The sequence below is a fragment of the Danio aesculapii genome, chromosome 9, assembly GCF_903798145.1.
Source record: "Danio aesculapii chromosome 9, fDanAes4.1, whole genome shotgun sequence".
In the NCBI taxonomy this organism is placed as follows: Eukaryota; Metazoa; Chordata; class Actinopteri; order Cypriniformes; family Danionidae; genus Danio; species Danio aesculapii.
Genome location: NC_079443.1, coordinates 6,563,416 through 6,590,990, shown reverse-complemented (window position 1 = coordinate 6,590,990; position 27,575 = coordinate 6,563,416). Strand labels below are relative to the sequence as shown.

The 27,575-nt window shown below is 32.4% G+C and overlaps 1 protein-coding gene across 1 annotated transcript in view; it reads left to right on the top strand.

Moving 5' to 3' along the window:
- Positions 1-25,657, top strand: part of ptprna (protein tyrosine phosphatase receptor type Na) — a 62,003-nt gene extending 36,346 nt beyond the window's left edge. The window contains exons 13-23 of the mRNA XM_056465350.1: positions 6,533-6,742; positions 10,468-10,680; positions 13,665-13,812; positions 15,120-15,193; positions 15,303-15,380; positions 15,655-15,774; positions 15,856-16,022; positions 19,483-19,536; positions 19,616-19,680; positions 24,765-24,838; positions 24,930-25,657. Coding sequence (XP_056321325.1) covers positions 6,533-6,742; positions 10,468-10,680; positions 13,665-13,812; positions 15,120-15,193; positions 15,303-15,380; positions 15,655-15,774; positions 15,856-16,022; positions 19,483-19,536; positions 19,616-19,680; positions 24,765-24,838; positions 24,930-25,001 — 1,275 coding nt within the window. The 3' untranslated portion in view covers positions 25,002-25,657. The remainder of the gene's footprint in view (positions 1-6,532; positions 6,743-10,467; positions 10,681-13,664; positions 13,813-15,119; positions 15,194-15,302; positions 15,381-15,654; positions 15,775-15,855; positions 16,023-19,482; positions 19,537-19,615; positions 19,681-24,764; positions 24,839-24,929) is intronic.
- Positions 25,658-27,575: the final 1,918 nt, after the last annotated feature.

Here is a 27,575-nt window from a genome sequence, read left to right as displayed (position 1 = left end):
CAGCTTTTCAGGAGGAAAAAGGCCGAGTTTGAGTGGGAACAAGGGGGACAGAATGGAAAACGTGTGAGGAACGGTGAAGGAGAGAGTGGGTGTGAGCAAAGGGGGAAAATGCTTGATGAATTTGGAGAAAGGAGAGAAAAGAAGGGAAAAGCGTCCTGACCTCTTTGTGGTCAGACTGAAGTGCTCTTTCACTCAGTGTTTCTCGTTCGTCAGCTCAGCTCTAACGGCTGCAGATCCCACTTTAGATGGTGGCCCAAAGTCTGTGAATAAAAGCTCAATGTGGGATGAAAATATATAGATATATATTTTTAAAAAACTGTGTGCGAAAAATTAGAGCCAGTGAAAAAATTAGGCTGTTAAAAGTGTGTTTTTTTTTCACATTAAGTGATGTACAATTTTTTTTTTGAAATTTCTGTGGAAAGCTATACATAAACATGTGAAAAGCTTTTGCGAGCATGAAACTGTCTACTAAAATCAAATAATAATGCTTTGATCAACTTCAACAGAGGCATGATATTTCAGTTTTTTACTTGTTTGGAATTATATTTATGTAGAATATTGCAAATATTAATAATATGAATGAGGATTATGTGAATGTTGGAAATATTATTCAATAAATATAGTTATTAATCACAATCAAGCAAATATTTGAATATTTTGAAGGGTCTTTTTTACTATATATTTAAGTAGTTTTTAAGTCTTTCAGGGGCTGTAAGCTATAAATGTAGATTTTAAAGGATTAAAAATATAAAATCTTATGAATTTAACTGTAGATACAATCAATATACTACATTAATACACAATATGAAATGGCAATAATACACTAAATTGAAAACAATATTTTATTCAGAGCTTAAAATGAACAACTAAATTAACTTGATATATATATATTTTTGTTCATAAACCCCTATAACTTTTAAGAATTATCTTCATGCAAAATATGAATGATGACTTGGCTGACATTTATATGAATTGCAGTTTTATGTGTATATTTAAATGTTATATTTAAGTGTAAGTCAGTATAAGTATTTATAAATGCTAGTATTAGTATATTTTGTATAGTTATTAACAACATAATTCAATTAATGCTTAAACTGATGCAGATTTGAAATGATTTCAACACTTTATTTATTTATTGATTGATTTATTTGATTTATTATTATTTAAAGCTTGAGTTTACTTTAAAACAGTAAAAATGGCCTTTTCGGTAAAAGTTTGGTCATGTATTACTCATGTTAATGTGTCATTTACAGTTGAAGTCATAACTATTAGCCCCCCCCCCCCTTTTGAATTGTTTTTCTTTTTTAAAAAATTCCCAAATGATGTTTAACAAAGCAAGGAAAATGTTCACAGTATGTCTGATAATATTTTTTTTCTTCGGGAGAAAGTCATATTTGTTTCATTTTGACTAGAATAAAAGCAGTTTTTAATTTTTTAAAAACCATTTTAAGGTCAAAATTATTAACCCCTTTAAGCTATATTTTATATATTAAGCTATATTAGTCTACAGATCAAACCATTATTATACAATAACTTGCCTAATTACCCTAATCTGCCTAGTTAACCTAATTAACCTAGTTAAGCATTTAAATGTCAATTTAAGCTGTATGGAAGTGTCTTGAAAAATATCTAGTCAAATATTATTTACTGTCATCATAACAAAGATAAGATAAATCAGTTATTAGAAATGAGTTATTAAAACTACTATGTTTACAAATGTGATGAAAAAAATCTTCTCTCCCTTAAACAGAAATTGGGGAAAAAATAAACAGGGGGCTAATAATTTAGGCAAGCTAATAATTCTGACTTCATCTGTATATTTGGTATTCATTTTAGTAACAGTTAGTTGTGTTATTTATATAGATTTAAATGTCTTTTGGTAAAATATTAGTTATTGTAATGCATTCGTTTTTAATTTTAATGATAGGTCCTCTGAAGTGCCTCGAATTTGCAGCGGTGTTTAAATGTGTGACGCAATTTCTGCAAAAACAAAATGAAAGGATGCAATAAATTGAGGACATCCTCCCTCCCAACTTTTTAGCTAGCAGTGTTTAGTTTATATCTCAGCTCTGCCACCTCCTCTCCATTGAGGAGTTCAGGTTAATGTTGTTTTTATTTGTTTTCTTTAAAATGCGAGTGTTTAGGCAAACCCTTAATAACATATAAATGCTTACATTGTATTTCTTGTTGAGGCCGGGACACTTATAGATAATAGAGAGATTTGATTATTTAAAATATCTGATGAGACACTGAAGTGAACTGAGATGTTATAAAAAATCTGCTGATTCATATCGGCAGAAGTAAGAAAATGCAAGTTTTTAACTTTTATATCTTCAAAAGGAAAATGTTGTCTTTGTTTTGGAGCTTATAGATAAACTTAACTTAAATTAACATACTGATACCATAAGCTTAATTATATAATATACATACACATATATACGTAACATATATATATATATATATATACATACAAAATAAATACTTAACACATGTATACATAACACATATATACATACACATACATTACATATATATATATATATATATATATATATATATATATATATATATATATATATATATATATATATATATATATATATATATATATATATATATATATATATATATATATATATATATATATATATAAAATTAACACATAAATGCATACATACACATATATACATACAAATATATAATTAACACATATTTACATACATACATATATATACATACATACACATATATACATTACACATACATAATTATCATTTGTAGTTTTTGCTTATTCAATATAATAAATAAACAGAGAGCATTTGATTGTTTAAAAGATCTGATGAAAAGCTGAAGTAATCAGATATTTAATAAAGAAAACCTGCTGATTCATATCTTATTTGGCATAAGTGAAAAAATAATAACTTTTGAGGTTTTAAATGCTTACATCTTCCAAAAATAAATTGTGTCTCTGTTTTGGAGCTCAAACGTAACCTTAACCTTACACTGATACTAACAATCAAAAACTTGAATTCTGATTTCAAGATTTCTTTACGTAAATCATATATATATATAATTATCTTGTATCATATATATCATTATCTTTGTAGTTGCATATGCAATATAGCAACCATAGTGAAAGAATAAAACCTCTAAATGTGATAACGTATTAAAGAGATGTTTCAGTCAGTGAGCATTATGCGCTAAGGTGCTCTCTCTATCTGACACCTCATATTATTTCCTGTAATAACGTTGGCGTATTGACAATGGCATATTGGCTCTGCTCTCTCTCATTTCCTCTGCTCGCCCTGATGCCTGTGGATTTCATTGAGCATTCTGGTGTTGCCATGACAGTGCCACGGCCTGTCCCCCCCACCGAGGTTCCCAGATGCCATGGCAACACCAGCGGGCAGGGGTTGGATGGAGATTCGTGGGCACATGACACCAACAATCTTTGCATCTCTTCATTTTATTTTCCTCTTATAAGTGGAGAGAGAATGAAAACATACTAGAAGGAGGGATAGAAACTGAAGGAGATGGAGTGATGGAGCTGGCATTGTGTGCATGAGGGGATTTCCTTAATTGTTTACCGGCTGCTAATTATTCAGCGGGGCGGGAGGGTCAGTGACTTCCTCTCATTATTTTGAGGGTGGCGCGTGGCTGTGCGTGTGCATCTGGGTTGCCAGGGCAATTAGTAGTCGATGATGACATGCGACTTGTTTACACAAACACGGAGAGAGACAAAAGAGGGGACGAGAGACGCTGTCCTGTGCCAGAGAGACCACACAAACACTGCTCCGTCGTGACATGCTCATTATTTCACATGCCACTGGTTGTGTAACGGCACACAAAAATGACACTTTCTCGGTTTTCAGTACGTTTTTAGCACGGGAAGGAAGAAGATTCTGCACTTTATAAAATTCTCGGAACAATTTGCAGGAGTAAAAATTCAAGTCAGTTTTTCCACACACAAACTTTTGCAGCTTGTTCAAACTACCTAAAAAATAAGAGATTTTTAAAATTTAAAAATTATTAAGTTTACTTAACTGATTTGTTTTGGGACAACATGAAGGAATTGTGTGGAACCCAGCATTTTTTACAGTGTAATCTTTTATAGAGTACGATTTAAGTTGTCAATATCTTGTCAAAAGTACTTTTTTATCCTAAAACTCCTAAATAAAAAAAGAACAAGGCAAGGAAAAAGCATAGAAAGGTTACAGGAAACAAGACTCAGCAACATGTGTGTGTGATTGTGTGTTTGAGAGATGAATAGTCTAGATAATCAGTTCATGATGAGTTACCAGCTGTGTGTGTGTGTGTGTGTGTGTGTGCGTGTGTGTGTGTGTGTGTGTGTGTGTGTGTGTGTGTGTGTGTGTGTGTGTGTTTGTGTGTGTGTAATCAGGAAGAGAACTGGAACTGGTGTGTGTGAGGTGCATGATGGGATTTGAAGCCCAGTGACAGAATTGTAGTTCTCCAGTGATATGCAACTGCTAGATCACTGGTGATTGACAGTGATATTGGCATATACATTAGTTTTATCTATGCATAATAAACAGATTTGATTTTTCGTAGGTGTTTCAGGCTGTGCTGACCATGTTAATACGCTGAACAAAAGGATTCATTGAATTTACAAATATATTTATGGTAAGTGGTTGCAAACAGTTTTTACAGACAATAGTTAACAAGTTAAATTGAATAATTTTCAACTTAATTAGTTTGTTTAAATTCAGCCTATATACATTGTTTGCAACCACTTACCTAAATAAAATTAGTGAATCCAATTAAATATTTTTTGTTTGCTTGCTGATTAATATTCACTTATTGTTACTAGGTTTATTTGCAGTGATTAGAAAACATTGAAATATTACAATATTCTGTAATATATATTACAAAATTCTAATGTTTAACTTTTTTTGCTCAGTTCATTTATTGAAGCAAATGTGTAAATATTTCAAATGTTTACTTAGGAAATTTGAGTTATCCTTGACATTTAATAATATACAAATACAAATTTAAAAATGATGACAGTAAATTTATTAGATTTTACAACACAAAGAAGTCTTTTTTGTGTAAACTGCAGGAGGACATTTAAATTAATAAAGTTGTATTAAAATAATATTAAAATAACATGCTTTTTTTATTTAACATTTGTTAAATATTGTTTAACAAATTGTGCCTGTGTTTTAAAATAAATTTAGTTTTACATTTTTTAAGGATTAAAAGCTTTATAGAGAGCTCTACTGCCGCTCATTAAATATTATCTCTATTAAAAATCCAAACTATTAGGTTCAATTGCTATTTATTTTTAAATTACTAATAAAAAAGCCTATATTTAATTAAAACAGCAAACTAGGTTTAACTGGTTTCAAGGTTTACCGTAGTTTTTGAAAAGTCAAGGTTTTTATGTATTGTAGAGAAATCAGTGGATTTGAAACTAATAAAGAAAGCAGACGTCATTGATTTATTTGAATTATACTGCCTGACATGTTTACTGGTCCAAAATATTATAAATGTTTCCTAAAATAAAGAAAAAAAGTTGTTTTTAGTGCAAACATGTAACCTGCACTCCCCTAGGGCTAATTATACAATTATTTTAATAATTATCGAATTGTTTTAATAATTAGACATTAGAATTGATATTATTGTGTTATATTAAGAATTAGATATTTTAATTACTACAATTGTTTTAATTTATTTCATTGTCAATCCCCCATACTTTTTTCAGATTTATTTTCAAGCAACGTGATATTAATTGATAGATAGCAGTACTATTAATTTTAAATGTAGTTTTGCATCCAGCATTGATATACATCAAGCATACATTTAATGTAGTCAAATGTAAAGGTTTAATTCACCCAAAAAATACAATTCGGTCATCATTTACTACACTTGTTCCAAGTCTGTTTGAGCTTCATTCTTCTGACCAATGCAAAACAGACTATTGTAAAAACGTACATTCTGTAAAGCACAATGTAGACAACCAAACCATTGTTGGTCATCATTGACTTCCATAGTATTTTTCCCTACACATGATCAATCAATATGTCTGATTGTGATTATTAAAGCAATCTTAAAGAGGCTAAAAATATATACACCACTAACAAGTTAGGTGACATCTAATAAAAAAGACTAAGTGCAAATATTTTGGGAATTGCTATTCACGTAATTGAAATTTTCCAGCAGAATAACACACTTCTTGTGATTATTTGAAAGGAGATGAGCTGTATAATGTTTAGTGAAGATTTATTTATGTAGCTGAAACAGCATGAACTAAACGATTAATCTAGAGATTATCAATTAATTATAATTAACATATATAAAACTAAAAGTTCCAAATGGGGACTGTATTTGATCAATATACATTTATACTGAACTCTAAGACCTGTATCGAAAACTGTCAGTATGAATATGTGTACTTTTACCTTGCCTTCAGTAGTGTCACATGCCGTTTTTATGCATGTTGTTTTTCACAGTCGCAGTCCTCTTTTCTTTGTGTCATCTGATATTGCATGTGTTTTTCTCTCTTTCTTCATAGAGGAGCGAGGGCCGTGGTTTGCCTCAGGCCACACGGATTGGCGAGGGCTCCCGGGGGGTCGTCTTGACAATGGTCGCCATGGCGTGTGTGGGCACGGTGTTGTTAGTTGCGCTGGCGGTTGCCTGTCTCCGTCATCATGCCCGTCAGCTGGCCTCTGGTAAACTGAGTCTAGGACCTGAAGCTGGAGCGGAGACCCACTTTGATTACCAGGTACACTGTAAAACACTTACACAAATAATGAAAGAGTTTGGTACAGAGAGTGTAAGCAGTACAGAATGAGAGGGCAGCAGGAATATTATAGTTAACAACACCTATGGTCATTCATTCATTCATTTTCTTTTTGGCTTAGTCCCTTTATCAATCCGGGGTCGCCACAGCGTAATGAACCGCCAACTTATCCAGCATGTTTTACATCTCTGGGAAACGTCCATACACTCACTCACACTCACACACTACGGACAATTTAGCCTTCCCAATTCACCTGTACCGCATGTCTTTGGACTGTGGGGGAAACCGGAGCACCCAGAGGGAAACCCACGCGAACACAGGGAGAACATGCAAATTCCTCACAGAAACGCCAACTGACCCAGCTGAGGCTCGAACCAGCGACCTTCTTGCTGTGAGGCGACAGCACTACCTACTTTAAAACAAAAATTTTGTTATTGCCAAAACATACGAGTTTAGCTACTTGTCAAGGAAATTTAAATTTTCATTTAGATTAACTTTAAATGAATTCAAACTAAATTAAAAAAATGTAGAGAGGCACCTTTAAACAAGAATAATAATGATAATAACGATAAAATAATGAATTTACTTCTCAAACGTTAATGTAGAAAATAAAAAATAAAAAAGCTAAAATTAGTACCAAAAAATTAATATAATTTAATAAAAAAACGTTTAAAAACTACAAAACGTTTCTCTATACTGAAATATTACAACACAGCAAGATCTCAGTGGAAGATCAATAAACAACTCCACAAACGGCAGCAGCAGCTTTACTTATTACTAATCTGTTTGACTTTATTTCTGTCAGATTCTGCAAAAGTCCATATGGTTATATTTTATATTTTATATATATTTACCTGATTAAGTTATTCACATTTTGAAAAATCAAATAGATGTCATCATTGTGGAGAACAGTGGTTGATCTACCTGGGCTCTATTTGATTTTTAATGTTAGTTTCTTTTCGTTTTCTATGGCAAGTAGAAGGAGAGCAAATAAGATCAGAGAAATTGAACATCTGAATCACTTCAGAGTCACACACATCAAGAATTTGCATATGAGTCTCAACAATGGTGAGATCAGATGTTTTGCTGCACTGCTTACTGGGAGCATCATACAAAACTCATCCTTGGCTGGATAGGATGCACTACAGCAAACAATTCTCATCAATGAGGTGCATACACTAATTCTTGATCTCTGTGTGTTTTGAGAGTTTCAGATATTCATTCGGTTTTATAAGTTGATAAAGGCGACGCGGTGGTGCAGTAGGTAGTGCTGTCGCAAGAAGGTCGCTGGTTCGAGCCTCGGCTGGGTCAGTTGGCATTTCTGTGTGGAGTTTGCATGTTCTCCCCGCGTTCGTGTGGGTTTCCTCCGGGTGCTCCGGTTTCCCCCACAAGTCCAAAGACATGCGGTACAGGTGAATTGGGTAAGCTAAAATTGACCGTAGTGTATGAGTGTATCCTAGTGATGGGTTGCAGCTGGAAGGACGTCTGCTGTGAAAAACATGTGCTGGATAAGTTGGCGGTTCATGCCACTGTGGCGACTCCAGATTAATAAAGGGACTAAGCTGAAAAAAGAATGAATGAATGAATGAAATTGATAAAAGTACCGTTTGAATCCCATTCTCTATAAACACAGCATTGCTTAGGATAAAACATCATTCAAACATACTAGATCAGAATTAATCTTACTAATTTGAGCAGTATCCAAATCACCAATGAATCAATTAACCTTCTCACATTTGCTCTATTTATGTAGTACTTATTATAACACATAATTTGGCAAGCAAAGAGAAACTGACATTAGACAAAAAAGAGCCCAAGAAAGCAACCACTGTTCTTTACAATGGCGACATCTTAAAACAAAGAAAAAAGTTTTAAAACTAAAATGAATTAATTCTTAATAATATCCCATTATGTACTTGCAGAAATAAGGTTAGTAATAAATTCAGCTGCCGTTTGTGGATTTGTTTTTCGATGTTTTGCTGAGATTTTGAGAGATTGAGTGTGTTTATTTTAGCTGATTTAATCTAAGGCTGTGACTGAAGTCAGTTGTAGTTTTTCTCTTTGGTGATTCTGCTTGTTACCGGCATGTGTTCATCATCAGTGCTAAATAATCACTTTACTAATCCCTTTATTATTTCAATAAATTTAACTCTGCTGCTGAGTAACTTTAAAGCTGCGGTCACACTGGACTTTTCTGCCCATACACTTCTATTCACATGCACGCGAATGCGTCAGACTGGAAATGCAAGGTCGTGCGGCGGAAATGCAAGGTCGCATTTCGCTGTGTTGCAAAGTTCAAGCTTTATGAACTCTGACCTGCGAAATCACATCACGTGATTGTGTAAGACCAATCGATGATCAAAACATGACAACTCTGGATAGAAATTTAAAATATGGACCAATCGCTCGCATTTTTTAATGTCCAATCATCTTGTTTAATCTCGCCCCTTTTCGCAGCTCCGTACTACAGAATTTCACACAAACAAACTCTAGTGTTTTACTCAGATTTTACTCATAACTCATTTCAATTTTACTTATAAATTTTACTTTGCTGTGTAGTAGGGTGACATTAAGATACTTATTTTATTGTCCTAAAAAGAAAAATGTTCGATAGCAAATTGTGTATAAAAAACTAAATCAAATACAGAGAGTCTCAAAAATCCTTTTGTAAGAGGAACTACTTTCTTTCTCCATTCATTCACATCTGCAGCTGACGTCAGAACGTCAGAAGCCGTTACTAATTCACCAACATCACTTAAGAGCTAATAATTGAATGATTCTCTAGCATAATGTCTAAAGTGATGACAAAACAGTTGATATTGCTGACATTTTAAGATTATAAACCTGAATGGCATGAAATGCCATCAGTCTACAGAGATTTCCCAGTATTTCTCTGTTGCAATCGGGTTTTCACAATAGTCAACCGTGAAAAAGACAGAGCAAAGCAAACACTACCAGTTTCTGTTATAAATACAGCACTACAAAATACAAAAGAGAGAGATCGACTTAGAATGTCACTTACCTGTTCTGTAATGATTTGTTCAGCTGTAGTTTGAAACTTATGCTGAAAAAATGCAGTTTTTTTCACTCCTAGGACCTATTATTTGGTGTCTGCCAACCGTCACTTTCTTTGGTCTGCTCAAAGAGGCTGATGGTGGCCGTTGCACTGAATCAGATGCTCTGAAATTATAAATATTTTAAAATAGGCACTATCCTTCTAAATAAACTGCACAATTGCAATCTAAACAAATACATTGTTGCCTCAAAAAGCCTCAAAAGTACATTATGTTGTCCAACAGCATTTGTCAAACTGTAGAGTGTCCTCTGCTTGTCGCTGTATGTGGGCGGAGTAATACACAAGAGTGAAGGATGACGATGCGATATAAGTGCTGCTATAAGAATATTGCACGGCTATCAGCCAATCAGATTTAAGAACCACACCGAATTGTTGTATAAATATATACATCTGATTTACATGAAATGTCCAACATCTTACTTCATATCAAAAATTAGATTTTCAGGACACTCAGGTGTAACTGTCATATAATCAGCACTGTCATTGTATTGAAATTCATCTGACATTGGGGCCTTGTGTATTAGTGATGTTGGTAATTATACAATGACAATGACAATTATTGATCTGAGGATGTAATTTGAGATATTAATGTTCTGTCAGTGGTCATGAGGTTTGTCTGTGTGTCTTTCAGGAACTGTGTCGCCAGCACATGGCAGCCAAGTCATCATTCACCCGTCCGGAGCCAGGTGGGCGACGGGGCACCGACACATCACGAGTCAGCAGTGTGTCGTCTCAGTTCAGCGATGGACCTCAGCACAGCCCCAGCTCTCACAGCAGCACCCCGTCCTGGAGCGAAGAGCCCGCGCAGTCCAACATGGACATCTCCACTGGACACATGATATTGGTACAACAAAACTCATTCACACTTCACTTGAACAGGAATTATATTATATTATATTATATTATATTATATTATATTATATTATATTATATTATATTATATTATATTATATTATATTATATTATATTATATTATATTATATTATATTATATTTTATTATATTATATTTTATCATATTATTATATTATATTATATTATATTTTATCATATTATTATATTATATCATATCATATCATATCATATCATATCATATCATATTATATTATATTATATTATTATATTATATTATATTATATTATATTATATTATATTTTATCATATTATTATATTATATTATATTATATTATATTATATTATATTATATTATATTATATTATATCATATTATTATATTATATTATATTATATTATATTATATTATATTATATCATATTATTATATTATATTATATTATATTATATTATATTATATTACATTATATTATATTATAATATATTATATTATTATATTATATTATATTATATTATATTATATTATATTATATTATATTATATTATATTATATTATATTTTATCATATTATTATATTATATTATATTATATTATATTTTATCATATTATTATATTATATATATATTATATATATATATTTTATTCATATTATTATATTATTATTATATTTTATCATATTATTATATATATTATATATTATATATTATATTATATTATATTATATTATTATATTATATATATTATATTATATTATATTATATTATATTATATTATATATTAATTATATTTTATCATATTATTATATTATATTATATTATATTTTATCATATTATTATATTATATTATATTATATTATATTATATTATATTATATTATATTTTATCATATTATTATATTATATTATATTATATTATATATATTATATTATATTATATTATATCTATTATATTATATTATATTATATTATTATATTATATTATATTATATTATATATATTATATTATATTATATTATTATATATATATTTATCATAATTTTATATTATATTATATTATATTATATTATATATTTTATCATATTATTATATTATATTTTATATTAATATTATATTATATTAATTACATTATATTATATTATCATATATTATATTTTAATCATTAATATTATATTATATTATATTATATTATATTATCATATATATTATATTATATTATATTATATTATATTTTATTATATTATATTATATTATATTATATTATATTATATTATATTATATTATATTATATTATATTATATTATATTATATTTTATCATATTATTATATTATATTATATTATATTATATTATATTATATTATATTATATTATATTTTATCATATTATTATATTATATTATATTATATTATATTTTATCATATTATTATATTATATTATATTATATTATATTATATTATATTATATTATATTTTATCATATTATTATATTATATTATATTATATTTTATCATATTATTATATTATATTATATTATATTATATTATATTATATTATATATTATATTATATTATATTATATTATATTATATTATATTATATTATATATTATATTATATTATATTATATTATATTATATTATATTATATTATATTATATTATATTATATTATATTATATTATATTATTCACACTTCATTTAGACAGGAATTTTAATGTTAGGTTGCAGTTCCTGTTTGCAAAAGTCAAGCAACACAAATGTGACATGGTTTTGTGTTTTAACCCTTTGAAATGTCACATCACTTAACATGTTGTAAATCCAGCATCTCTCCACTGCAGCAAACGCCATCGTGACAGCATCCATGGTATCATCGATCTAATAATATAATAGTTATTATAAATTGGTTAAATGATGAAATATGTTCTTACACATATATTCGACAAACTTCCAAAAAACTTTGCCGCCACAGAGATGCATTCTAAATAATCTTCACATTAAAAAACTCATGCAGGGGGGTCAGTGGAAGTATAAATGGAAATACTTTTAAAAACGTTTGCATAATTGAGTCACATCAGGTGGTTTTTCTGGCAAAAAAATATTTTACAAAACTACAATGATTTTTACTTTTTTTTTGCATGTCAGATCACATGTCGTAACGTGAAAAGTTCCACATGACCATTCTTTGTAGATGACGTGATATGTCACTGTAGAAATGGTTAACATTTACAAAGATTGGTTAAAATAATAGATAATTCATCTGCTGTGAAACAAGAAAACCTATCTATATTTTTTGCCATCATTTTTTAAACTTTTTTTATCACCACAACGATATTTTTTTTGTTAACACTCTTTTCACAATATTTTATTCATGAACATAATAATGGAAAAGCCAATTGTCTTCTTTTAGTTACAGTACATTGTCAGCACTGAGGTGCTAAGTTGTGCGTTGAACTGTAATGTGTTTTTTTCATGCACAGTCATTTATTACTTACATAGAGGCTGTACATTTTCACAAATTCCCATGATCACTCTTTGTTGGTATTTATGATCTATTAATCGATTGTAATCAATTGTTAACCGGTCATAATGTAAGACGTGTTTAAAACAGATGCATGTTATAACCAGCATGCCAGGATGTACATATGTCAATCAAAACCCAAGATCCTTACCCTATAGAAATGTTTTTACTGTAAATAAAAGACTACTATGATTGTAAAAAAAAAAAAAAATATATATATATATATATATACTCTTCCATGATATTTGTTTTTTCCCACTCTGGAAGTCAACTAGTACAGCTTTATAAAAAAAAAAAAAAAACAGATTAAATAATTTAAAGGTTTGGAATCAGTGTGTATTTAAAAGATAAATAAATAGGGTTTATTGATTTAAAGAATTATTGACAAACAATCGATTCATCTTTGCCATTCTTACTGGCTTTTCATGATCTGTCAGTGTTATATTTATGTGCATCTGTGTTGTCCAGGCATACATGGAAGACCATTTGAAGAATAAGGACCGTCTCCAGAAGGAATGGGAGGCTCTGTGTTCGTATCAGGCTGAGCCCAGCTCCGTCTCTGTGGCTCAGTGTGAAAGCAACATGGAGAAGAACCGCTATCCTGACTTTGTTCCCTGTACGAGCAACACAACTCTGCTTTCTATTGTTTATGTCCCTGATCTCATCTAATTACAATTTCATTAAAAGTTTTTGCTATTATCGAGCACACATTAGATTAATCCAAAGTGAGAGTAAAGTCAAATTTATTCTCAAGACTAAAGAATGTTGTGCTTTTTGTAACTTTCTGTCAAACAAAGAATCCTGAAATCACATTTAGATTAAGCAGCACTACTCTTTTTAACATTGATAGTTGTAAATGTTTCGTAGGCAGCACATTTTCATTTTAGATTTATTTATAAAGGATTGTGTGATGCAGAAGACTAGTAATTATGCTCAAAATACAGTTTTGAGTCACTGGATTAAACTACATTTTTAAATGTATTCAAATAGACAATAGTTTGAATATTTTGTAAATGAAAAACAATTTCTTAAAGGAATACTTCCTCTATAAAAGTTAATATTTTTGTCATCATTTACTGACCCTTGACTCATTACAAAACAAGTTTGTTTGTTTGTTTTTTTTTGTTTTTTAAAGAATGTTGGAAATTTGTAACCACTGACCTCCATTGTATTTGTTTTTCTTATTTCTTTAAGAAAGTCAATGCTTACCAGTTTACAACACTCTTCAAAATATCTTATTTTGTGTTCAACAAAAGAAAGAAATATAAAGCTGTTTTTTAATCAGTCAAGGATAAGTAAATGACAGAATTTTCAGTGTAAACTATTCCTTTAAATATTTATTACTATTACTATTTATTTATTTCTATATTTATTTTATCACATTAAAATCTTAACAATTGCAAACATCTGAATCATAGTCTGTAAAGGTCTCAGTTGTACATGACAAATGATGTTACATCTAAATATATACAGTTGAAGACAGAATTATTAGCCCCCCTTTGAATTTATTATAATTTTTTTTATATTTCTGAAATGATGTTTAACAGAGCAAGGAAATTTTCACAGTATATCTGATAATATTTTTTCTTCAGGAGAAAGTCTTATTTGTTTTATTTTGGCTAGAATAAAAGCAGTTTTAATTTTTTAAGAACCATTTAAAGGTCATAAAGGTTATAAAGGTCATTTAAAGTAAAATATTATTTACTGTCATTATGACAAAGATAAAATAAATCAGTTATAAATAAATTGAGTTATTAAAACTATTATGTTTAGAAATGTGTTGAAAAAAATCTCTCCTTTAAACAGAATTTGGGGGAAAAAATAAACAGGGGGCTAATAATTTAGGTGGGTTAATAATTATGACTTCAACTGTATATGTATTTTGAAATATTCGGTATATTAAAAAAAACTTACTTTCTATAGATGACCATTCAAGGGTGAAACTGAAAGCAGAGGTGAACCCCTCCAAAGAGGACTACATAAACGCCAGCACCATAGTAAGACACCACAATCTTTATATCATCAAAATAAAAATATATAGCAATATAAGAATATGTAAGTAAAACAGTCAATCTGCTATCTTCAATCTGCTATCTTTACTAATAGATTGATCACGACCCACGTTTACCTGCTTATATTGCAACTCAAGGACCTTTACCACATACTGTCGCAGACTTCTGGCAGGTAAGATGTATATGTTGAAAATGATAGACTTTTAAGATTTAGACATGATATGACAATATTACACTAAATATTCTAAAAAAATGTGTGTAAAAATATATTTAACATTTAAATATATCAAAGTATACTTAAATGTGTTAAAATATTGGAGTTAAATTTGTAAATATTTTGACATTTAAATGGCTAAAACTGGCTGTATATTAAATAATATAATGATAGAACGACTGTTATTAATATGCATGTCATATATTTAAGCTCGTGTTGGTTTATGTGTTAGATGGTATGGGAGAATGGCTGTACTGTGATAGTGATGATGACCGCTTTAGTGGAGGATGGAGAAAAGCAATGTGAACGTTACTGGCCTGATGAAGGATCGTCATTATATAACATCTATGAGGTAAGAAGCATCAGTTTCACCTCATTTTCTGTCAGCTGTGGCTTTCAGTTTTTACATAATTTTTTCCCCTCTATGTCCCAGGTGAATCTTGTGTCTGAACACATCTGGTGTAAAGACTTCTTGGTTCGTAGTTTCTACCTGAAGAACGTGCAGACTCAGGAGACCCGCACTCTGACTCAGTTTCATCTGTTGAGCTGGCCTGCAAACGGCATACCATCGTCCACACGGCCCCTGCTGGACTTCCGCAGGTAATGAAAACCACATGCCAGCTCATGCCATGCTGATCAGATGAGCTCACACACATCTCACACACAGACTGCTGTAGGTCCTCACGAAATAGAGATCAGACCTGTGGCGAAAAATTCGAGAAATCATTTCGGCACCCGATTCTGAGATTTTCAAAATGCAGGTAGAGCTGCATTTTTCTTGAATAGCTGTGCTCTGCTTGCATCCAATTCCTTACAAGTACCTCTTGAACCTAAAACAATCAATAATAAACTTAGGAAATCTTTAAGCGAATTACAAGAGTGTTGATAGTGAGCTGTGCTATCATTAATCTCATGACATAAAAATTGTCTAAAGACTCAACTGAACGCACAAGCACTCTTCCACAGGAGCTTTTGAGTGTACTTTTAAAATGTTCTGCTAATAACTACCCTAGAGTGCCATCTGCTCTTAACAACTAGTCTAGAGCTCCATCTGCTGTTAAAAAACTAGCCTATAGCGCAATCTTCTGTTAAAAACTAGCCTAGAACGCCATGTGCTGTTCAAACTACCCTAGAGTGCCATCTGCTATTAAAAACTAGCCCAGAGCAACATCTACTGTTAAAACTAGCCTAGAAAACCATTTGCTATACAAAACCTAGCCTAGAGTGACATCTGTTGTTAAAACTAGCCTAGAGTGCCATCTGTTCTTAACACCTAGCCTAGAGCACCATCTGCTGGAAAAAAAAACTAGCCTAGAGCTCCATCTGCTGTTAAAAAACAAGCCTAAAGCACCATCTTCTGTTAAAAAATATCCTAGAGTGACATCTGCTGTTAAAACTAGCTTAGATTGCCATCCACTGTTAAAACTAGCCTAGAGTGCTATCTGCTATTAAAAACTAGCTTAGAGCTACAATTGCTGTTAAAAACTAGCCTAGAAAGACAACTGCTATTAAAAACTAGCCTAGAGCAACATCTGCTGTTAAAAAATTGCCTAGATTGCCATCCGCTGTTAAAACTAGCCTAGAGTGACATCTGCTATTAAAACTAGCCAAGAGCGCCATCTGCTGTTAAACCTAGCCCTGAGCGTTATCTGCTATTAAAACTGGCGTAGAGCACTACCTGCTATTAAAACTAGCCTAGAACAACATATGCTTTTAAAAAACTAGCCTAGAGTGCCATCCGCTTTTAAAACTAACCTTGAACGCCATCTGCTGTTAAAACTAGCCAAGATTGCCATTCGCTGTCAAAACTAGCCTAGAGCGCCATCTGCTGTTAAAACTAGCCTAGAACGCATCTGCTGTTAAATCTAGCCTAGCATGCCATCTGCTATTAAAAACTAGCCTAGAGCAACATCTACTTCTAAAAAATAGCCTAGAGCACCATCTGCTGTTAAAACTAGCCTAGAACGCATCTGCTGTTAAATCTAGCCTAGCATGCCATCTGCTATTAAAAACTAGCCTAGAGCAACATCTACTTCTGAAAAATAGCCTAGAGCACCATCTGCTGTTAAAACTAGCCTAGAGCGCCATCTGCTGTTAAAACTAGCCTAGAGCGACATCTGCTGTTAAAACTAGCCTAGAGCGACATCTGCTGTTAAAACTAGCCTAGAGTGCCATCCGCTATTAAACTACTAGCAGATGGCGCTTTAGGCTAGTTTTTTCAACAGCAGATGTTGCTCTAGGCTAGTTTTAATAGCAGATAGTGCTCTACGCCTGTTTTAATAGCAAATAGCGCTCTAGGCTAGTTTTAATTCACCGCTCAAGATTTTTTCCCCACAATATGGAGTTTTCTGCTTCTGACAACTTCAGAAATGTGAATCCAGAACCACAGTGTTACAACAAAACAAAAAGAACATTAGAATATAGTAATGATATCTAATAAATATGCAAGTGGATGAAGTTTCAGAGAAAGAAAGCATCATTTTTTTCTTTTCCTAGAATTTTACCTCACCTGATTATTTATGGATGTAAAACAATGTACTTTTTAAAATGACAAATTCAAGTTTAATCATTAATAAAGTAATAGTACATGGGTCAAAAGTGAGATGCCCCATGTATACCAAAATGATTATTTATACATAGAAATGTTAGTAAATTACAATGAAGGGTCTATTTAAATATTTTTAAATAATGTTTGTGAAGATTACAGATACATTTATGTAACACAAAACAAGACCTGTTTAATTAATTCTGAACTGTACTTATTAATTATAGAAAACAAGTTAGAATACTAAACTACACTATATATCCTATAATTTAACTGTATATATTTTTGTCATCTTTTTTTATATCTGTGACCATGGACCACAAAACTAGTCATAATGGTTTGTTATTTGAAAATATGAAATCTGTTTCCAAAATTCAAAATACTGAAAAAATTGCCTTTAAAGTTGTCCAAAAATTAAGTTTTGATATATTTTAAGTGGAAAATGTACAAAATATCTTGATCATCACTAAGTACTCGAATGATTTTGAGGATAAAGGAAAAATCAGTCATTTTTATTTTTATTTTTGTATAATTCCAAAAATATAAAACAATATATAATGTGCAACAGACTTTTTTTGGTCCAAGGTCTCATTTATAAATACATATTTACTTATATTTTATACATGTTCTGAAAACCATCTTTGATTCCAGAAAGCCCACTTTAAAGTCATTTATTAAATTAGTAAATTATTAGCCGCCCTGTGTGTTTTTTTTTTTTAAGTATTTCCTATATTTTTTTCTTTTGGAGAAAATCTTGTTTGTTTTATTTTGTCTAGAATAAAAGCAGTTTTAATTTTTTAAGCCATTTTAGGGTCAATATTATTAACAGTAATTGGGGAAAAAAATATAGAGGGGCTAATAATTCAGGAGGGCTAATAATTCTGACTTTAACTGTATAAATATATTATTCAATCAGTACAATCAAAATATTTCTTTCTGGCAGTGTAATGTAAAAGAGTTCCAAAAAAAAAAAGTGTTTCATCCACATCAATCTCACCTTCCCTCCCGTCTCCTCACCTTAATACAAGAATCTGCTTCACACTTTTCCACCACACTCAAGTTTTCCAGTGGATGTTTGTTTTCACTTTGAAGTCCAGTTTCCTTGAATGCACTTGCACCGTTTGTTGTCGAAATGCTGCCATGGGCCTTCTCTTTCCCTCCCCGTCTCTCTCTCTTTGTCTGTGTCTGATGGAGATCAGTAGGTCCCTGGACGTAGCACACCTCCCAGTGTCATTTTTGTGATTTGCAGCTAGTAGTCTGGGTCCAGTTGCATAGTCACAAAAATGATCATTGGTAGGTGTGAGTGCAGCAGGAGTGAGGCTTACCGGATCCTCCATCTCCTTCTCTCCTCCTTCCTTCCCTCCAGATCCTCTTGATATCCTCACAGAAGTTTGACTGATCCACAGGGATCTGCTTTATGTAGCTGTATTTGTATTGTATTGTAATTGTATTCCTCTTCTCTTCACCCTCCCTCTTCTGTCCTCCCTTTTTTGCTTTATGCTTTGTTTTTTACAGGAAAGTAAACAAGTGCTACAGAGGACGCTCATGCCCAATCATTGTGCACTGCAGGTGTGTGTTTCGAGCGTTGTTTTATTACCACTTTGACTTCAAACGAATGCCTTAAAATGCATTTTCCTGCTTTAAACAGTAATGGAACTGGTAGAACTGGCACCTACATTCTTATCGATATGGTACTGAACCGCATGGCTAAAGGTAAGTGAAATCGCTATTTTGTTTTATGTATTCACTGTTTTACTTTTGTTTTGTTGGGTTAGTGTCATCCAGTTTTTCTACAGCGTTTAGTTCATAACGTAACACTCTGAACTCATCTGAAGTTTTAATGTGTTAAAAAATAAAGACGAACTCACGCTATGTCATATTTACACACTGCGTCAAAACTTTTGCCTGTCATAAAACATTTTGCATCAGGTAAAAAATTTTTTCTTTTTCACATCTGTTGAAAGTCTTATGAGAAGATTTTTGATAATTCAGAGCAATGTTTTACAAACAAAATATGGAATACAGGCAACATAATGTTTAAGACGACAGAATGTGGTGTATGGTTGAGAACAAAAGCAGCACTTTTGAATTTTGTAGCAACTTTTTTTTCGCAAATGATTAATTAAGTCAAGGCTGACATTATTCATACCCCTGGAAAATTTTTACTTAAACCCAGCAGACACAGGATGTCAACATGACGTCAGATTGATGTTGTACTCCAACATCGTAGAGATGTTACAATTTGTTTGGCATTGAAAATCAGGTTGATGTCAAAATCCAACGTCAGGCTGATGTTAGTGTCCAACTTAAAATCAACCAAATATCAACATCTAATGATGTCACAACTTGACGTTGTGTAGACGTTACCCCTATGACGTCTATCAGACGTTGGATTTTGGTTAACTGACGAATAAATGTCAGTATTTGATGTAAATATGATGTTGATTTTAGATGTTGGCTAGATGTTGGATTTTGGTCACTTTCCAACACAACCTAAAATCAACATTATTTGACATCGTTGTTGGATGTCAAAATAACGCTGTCCTTAGACCCTAACTAGACATTGAATTTTGGTCACCTGACATCACAACCTAAATCTAACCTAATATTAATGTCTTATGACATTGTGTGCCTGCTGGGAAGTTACTTTCAGTCAACCAGTAAGGTTTTTTTTGACACCGGCTTCTCTCAAAAAAAGAATAAGATGATGTACAAAAGGCATCATTGTGGTCAGAATTTGCTAGGGGTATGAATAATTTTGTGCTTTACTGTATATCAGACAGACACATTTTTAGGGTATTAATACAAATAAATGCATAAAAATTTGTAACAATTTTTCGGAATTTTAAAAGGCAGCAGCTACAACATAATTGCACTATGTGCACTAAGCTGCGGTCACACTGGACTTTTCTCCCCATAGACTTCTATTCATATGCACGTGAATGCGTCAGACCGGAAACACAAGCTCATGTGACAAGTTTTGCAGTTCACTGTGTTGCAAAGTTCAAGCTTGGTGAACTCTGACCTTCGAAATCGCATCACTTGACTGTGTGAGACCAATTGAGGATCAAAACATGACCTCTCTGGACAGAAATTTTAAATATGGACCAATCGCTCGCTTTTTTAAATGTCAAATCATCTTGTTTAATCCTGCCCCTTTTCGCAGCTCCGTACTACAGAATTTCACACGCACAGACTCTAGTTTAAGCATTATGCGGCATTATTTAAAAGATGAGCTGTTATAATGCTAGCTGCTAGCCTCAACTAATGCATATATCATTGATTAACAACCTGGGAGATCACGGCATGTCAGTGTTTAAAGATTTATAAGTTTGTATTAAAAATACATTTCCTTGTGGAGAAAATTACTTTCTTTTTTCTTTCTTTTCACATACTAACATACTAACTAAGACCACAAACGATTGACAACACACGCATGAAAATTATCCCAACACATGCAAATGTAGAAACATGATCCAAGTTTAGACAACACATTCATATATAAAACACTAACAAATTGAGAAAACATTTTCATCAGTTTGACATCACGCATGCACAAATTCTCTCAACATATGCAAGTACAGAAACGCACTGGAAATAATTGTGCAAACCACAACAGAAATGTCAGGGGACCCCAAAAACTGACAAAGCCGGCTACGTTCTGTTTAGAGTGAGCAGTGTTGTTTGGAATATATACAAAAAAAAAAAAAAAACTCACCTCTCAGATTTTGGACAATGTATTTTTGTGTGTGATGTCAAATTGCTGAAACTGTTTTCTCAATGTGTTGGTATTTTTTTATATATGCATGTGTTTTCTAGTTGGGCTACTCAACTTTTATTTAGATTAATAATAATAATAATAATAATTATTATTATTATTATAATTCTTTAAATTTATAAAGCGCTTTTCTAGACACTCAAAGCGCTTTTACACATTGAGGGGAATCTCCTCATCCACCACCAGTGTGCAGCATCCACCTGGATGACACAACGGCAGCCATAATGCGCCAGACTGCACATCACACACCAGTTGATTGGTGGAGAGAAGACAGTGTGATAAAGCCAATTATAATATGGGGATGGTTAGGAGGCCATAATGGATCGAGGCCAGTGGGCAAATTTGGCCAGGATGCCGGGGTTAAACCGCTACTCTTTTTTTGATGGACATCCTGGGGTTTTATTCAACCACAGAAAGTCAGGGTTCTCTTTTCCAAAAGACAGCACTTACTGAGCAGTATAAACTATACACTATACTGGGGCGTTAGGACCCACACAGACCGGAGGTTGAGCGCCCTTTGCTGGTTTCACTTCAGCTTCAGTGGGCAACCATGTGAGAGTTACAGAGAGCCAGCTGCCGGTGATGATTAATTGCATGATTTTTTTGTGATTAATCATGGTTAATTGCATTCTTATATGCAAAATACATCAATTAATTCAATCATAGTGTACTGCGCACTTTCATTTGAAAAGTTCTTGTATAGGAAAACAGTGAAATAACACTTAATGCAACTGTGGTGTTCTTTATAGCAGTATTCCCTTATTAACGGTTAAAAATATTTTCTAAATCTTAACTTAAACATTAAATGTAATCAAATTAAATCTAAAACTAAAGCTATTTGCCACCATCATTTAATGATGATTAGGAGATTATTACATTAGTGGTTCTCAGTTCCTGTCCTTGCACCAAACTGTTCACACATAACCAGCTTGATGGATTTTACAGCATGGTCTTCTTTACTCCTGACTAATCTGAGCACAGGAAATCTTTACTTCACGTGTGCATGTGTGCAACGTCCCATCATTGCATGCAGCGGATGCATCATAATATTCTGGGTTCACCACAAAAGCAAAATTAAGTAGTCATGTGAGTAGATCACATACTATCAATGCAAACACACAAAAATTTAGCTAATTTCCACCGGGTGGCATTAATAACGTGGAATGTGTTCCGCATTTGCTACGTTCTCACGGAATTCACCCCACATCTTTCACACCAGTTCAACTCTTGCCTAAATTGAAAAACATTCTGCGAGTAAACTAGAGAGTGACGTGGTGGGCATTTAAGGACATTACAAATGTTCTCATTGGTTCAGAGACATGATGATGCCCAACCCAAGCCAGTGTTTACCCCACCCCTCCTGACACATTGTCTGTGTGTATTCTACCCCTTACCCCTACCCCTCGTTTTGTGCGTTCACGTGAAGGGGTAGAGGTGTCCTAATTCTCTTTAGTTTGAAGGTGTAGGGCTAAAGGAAATGGCTAGATACCACTTGAAACTGAATTTTTTTTCAATGCCACATCGAAACCTAGGGGTATGTCTAATGTGAAACATCGCGATGGACGATGGCATCGTCATAGTAAACAACGGTGAATTTAATTATTTATGATTTCATAACGAATTCATTATTTGTGGCCTACCGTTTCAACTGCCTGACCTGCATGGTCTTTGTTTTACCCATAACAAATCATAAATAAATAAAGTGAAATTAAACACAAATTACCACCTACAATTACTTTTTCCACCGGACTCTGGCATGAATAGGCAGAGTGATCTGTGCCGTTGTAATGGCGTCAACAATTTTGGTTGGTAAAAAAGGGGCACAACCAACAGCAACCAACCAAAAGTATCTGAGGTTTTCACAAAAATTACTAAGTACAAGCATGAAAGCGACAGACTGAAGCAGTGAACTGATGCAGTGACACGTTAACTGATAGATTCGTAGTTTGATAGAGACAAGATTAATTAAATATCATGTTTAACAACTTTATTGAGATGCAATCCAGCGGTACATCCTTGATAAACTGTCTGATGTGCACTGCCCTCTGTGGTTTTGTGCTCAAAGCACCCACTGACTGCCTGGACCTTAGACGTGCGCGTATGCTGCAGCGCATGCCTGTGTGTGTGGTCACATGATGTGCGTTTTCATCGGTATAGTGTGGACGGAGATTGTTTTAGAAATGCTAGGTGAAACGCTAGTGTGGACGTGGATCCTTTTTATTCTAAAATGCCATTTTAAACTAAGAAGTTTTAGTGTAAACAGGGCCTGAGTGTGTATTTTCCGAGAGCGGGCTGCTGCTGCGACGGGGGCGGGGCAGAGGATCGCGATGCCGGCTCAGTATCATGATGTCTATCTGCCATCGGCGATAGACGATGGCATCGTCTATCAACCCAACCCTACTACAACAGCAGTGTGGCTGCACACGGAAGTAAAGAGATCCACAAATTAGTATATATATATATTTAGTTTGTCATTATTACGAATTTTTACAACAAACAAGCATACGTTTCAGTACTTTTATAACCGCGCTCATGCTTTAAAAAAATTATCTAAAAAACTAAATTTGGCTATCTATAATAATAATAATAATAATAATAATAATAATAATAATAATAATAACTGTTGTTATAGTAGTCCCACAACATACTTTCACATCTGACACTCGATGACACTTGAATACCCTGTCAGAAAAGTCTAGTGGCTGGGAATGAGCTTTTTACATATGACATATGATGACAAGTGCAGGTGTTGTAGGGCTGTCCAATTTCTTAGGAGTAAACTTTGAAGCCCTTCCCCTTCACACTCTGTTTCAAGGGCCAACAGGAAGGGGAAGGGTACAAAAGTAGAATTGGGATTGGGCCTAACTAATTCATTACTGCCTAGTTTTCTTAACTTGCAGCACCTTTGAGCTCTCTCATCCACCATACTCCAAATCTCAACTGTTGCGTTCTTGTTTCTGTGCAGCATTTATGCTCTGTTTTGCTTGATTTGAATTGAGATTGATTTTGTCTGTTTTAGGAGTTAAAGAGATTGACATTGCTGCCACATTGGAGCACATTCGTGACCAGAGACCAAGTATGGTGCGCACTAAGGTACATTCTACATCCTTTTTTAGGTCATTTCAGAATACTATGTGCATATTTGTGAGTATTTAGGCACTAAATGAGTTGATGCTTTGTTCAGGACCAGTTTGAGTTCGCCCTGACCGCCGTGGCAGAAGAAGTGAATGCCATCCTGAAAGCCCTTCCTCAGTGAACCACATCCAAACTGTGTCCCTCAAACATCACCTCCCTCTTTCCGTGCACCTCATTCACTTTCAGAGGCCAGAAATGAATATTGTAATACTACGAAAGCTGTCTGTATGCTGGAAACACTTGACAGGGGCCAAATTCTTCAGTCCTATTTGAGTTTCAGGGAGAAACAGTAGTTTAAAGTGGCCTAATTTCTGAACACTGACAGTATAATGTTGTCTTTTTTATGAATATATATAAATATATACATGATGTTTGATGTTGAAAATGGAGAGTCTCTACATTCTGTTGTTCTTAATATGCTTTCTTTATGGCCAAAAATGCAATTTATGTATGAAATGTAGAAAAAGACCCACCATGCCTCATGCAGTCAAACATGAGAGCATTTATGCAGTCACATCTGAACCCAGGAGTGGTTTGTTTTGGTGGAATGTTCCTAAAAGGTATCTGTAATTCCTGTTAAATCTCTCACAAACATCCAGTGCTTTAACATCTTTACTGTCTAGTGCAGCCTTTATGTCCTGTGATCACTGTATATAATTCACAGAGAGTTCTGTTTGTCTATTCCTGTAACAGATATTTAGAAAATTATATAAAAAAAGGAGAGAGAAATATATGATTATAATTTTTAAATGGTTCTGAATTAAACGTGAATCTGTGTAGCAGCACTGCTTGATGTGTGTGGTGTTTCTCTTTCATTAGAACACTCATTTTAAGGCATATGATGGAGTATTAATAGAAATATTCATTATTTTTGGTAGCATTTGGAAATATTAGTCTTCACATTTGAAATACAATAAAATTAGCATCTTTGAATGTCATATCAAACCTACACTTGCATTTATATATTTTTGAGACATTCATAATGTTACAAAATATTTAAATTAATAAAAAAATGAAAGCTTTTAGGTTAAGAGTAACATTTATAACTTGGTAAAGTAGAAAGAAAGAAAAGAAAAATAATGATTGCTTTAACATACTTCTATCATGTTTTAACATGATTCAAGCATATTGCTTATATGGTTAGCATGCTGTAAGCATGAATTAGCATGTTGCTAAAATGTTTAATATGTGAGAATTAATTGCCATGCTACTACAGTTACATCATTTAAATGTTAACATGTTTAGAATCACTAGCATGTTGTTAGCACGTTTCTAGTATGTTTAAACTCGAGCTAGCATGCATTAACATGTTGCTAACCTGTCTATCATGTTGCTAGCATCATTTAACATAATGCTAGCATGTATCTAGTACCTAATATATTAATGTTTCTAACATGTCAGCATAAGTTGGTACTAACATGTTTTTAAATGTTAATATTTTAATATTCACATGCTGCTAGCACATTTCTAGTATGTCTATTACAATTAACTTGTAGTATATTGTTAGCATGTTACAAAATATATATAAAATATGCTAGCATGTTGTTAACACATCTAGCATGTTTGAGTTAATGTTTAATATGTACCTGTATAACATATATTTTCATTTTTAGATGATTTAACATCACTAGCATGTCTTTGGAACGTTTCTAGCATATTTAACGTATACTTGTTAGCATGTTGCTATTTTATAAACACTAGCTAGCATTAATTAACATGTCTAGTAGACATGTCTAGTAGTGTTTTAACATGATTAGCATGATTTAACACAATGCTAGCATGTTCCTAGCATCTAATATATTAATGTTTTCAACATGTTAGCAAAAGTTGGTTCTAACATGTTTTTAAATGCTAACATTTTCGCATGTTGCTAGCACATACAGTATAGTATGTCTAATACAATTAACTTGTAGTTTATTGTTAGCATGTTGCAAAAAATATAAAGAAAGTAAGCTAGCATGTTGTTAACACATCTAGCATGTTTATTGTGTTAATATGTTTCTAATTTGTTTAATATGTGAGAATGAATTGGCATGTTAGTAGTAACATATATTAACATTTTTACGTTTTGACATCATTAGCATGTTTTGGCACATTTTCTAGCATATTTAATATTTACAGTATTTGTTAGCATGTTGATATTTTTAACACTAGCTAGCATGCATTAACTTGCTAACATGTCTGACATGTTTAACATGCAGCTAGCATCTTTTACCACAATACTAGAATGTTTCTAGCATCTAACATGTTAATGTTTCTAACATGTTAGCATAAGTTGGTACAAACTTTTAAATGTTAACATTTTAATATTCACATGTTGCTAGCACATATAGTATGTCTAATACAAATAACTTGTAGTATACTGTTAGCATGTTGCAAAATATATAAAGAAAATACGCTAGCATGCTGTTAACGCGTCTAGGATGTTTATGGAGTTAATATGTTTGTAATATGTTTAATATGCGAGAATGAATTGACATGCTAGTACAGTAACATTTATACAGTAAACATTTTTACGTTTAAACATCACTAGCATGTTTTTGGCACGTTTCAAGCATATTTAATATATACTTGTTAGCATGTTTATATTTTAAAACACTAGCTAGCATGAATTAACTTGTTGCTAACATGTCTAGCATATTTTGACATGTTTAACATGCTGCTAGCATCTTTTAACAAAGCTAGCATGTTTCTA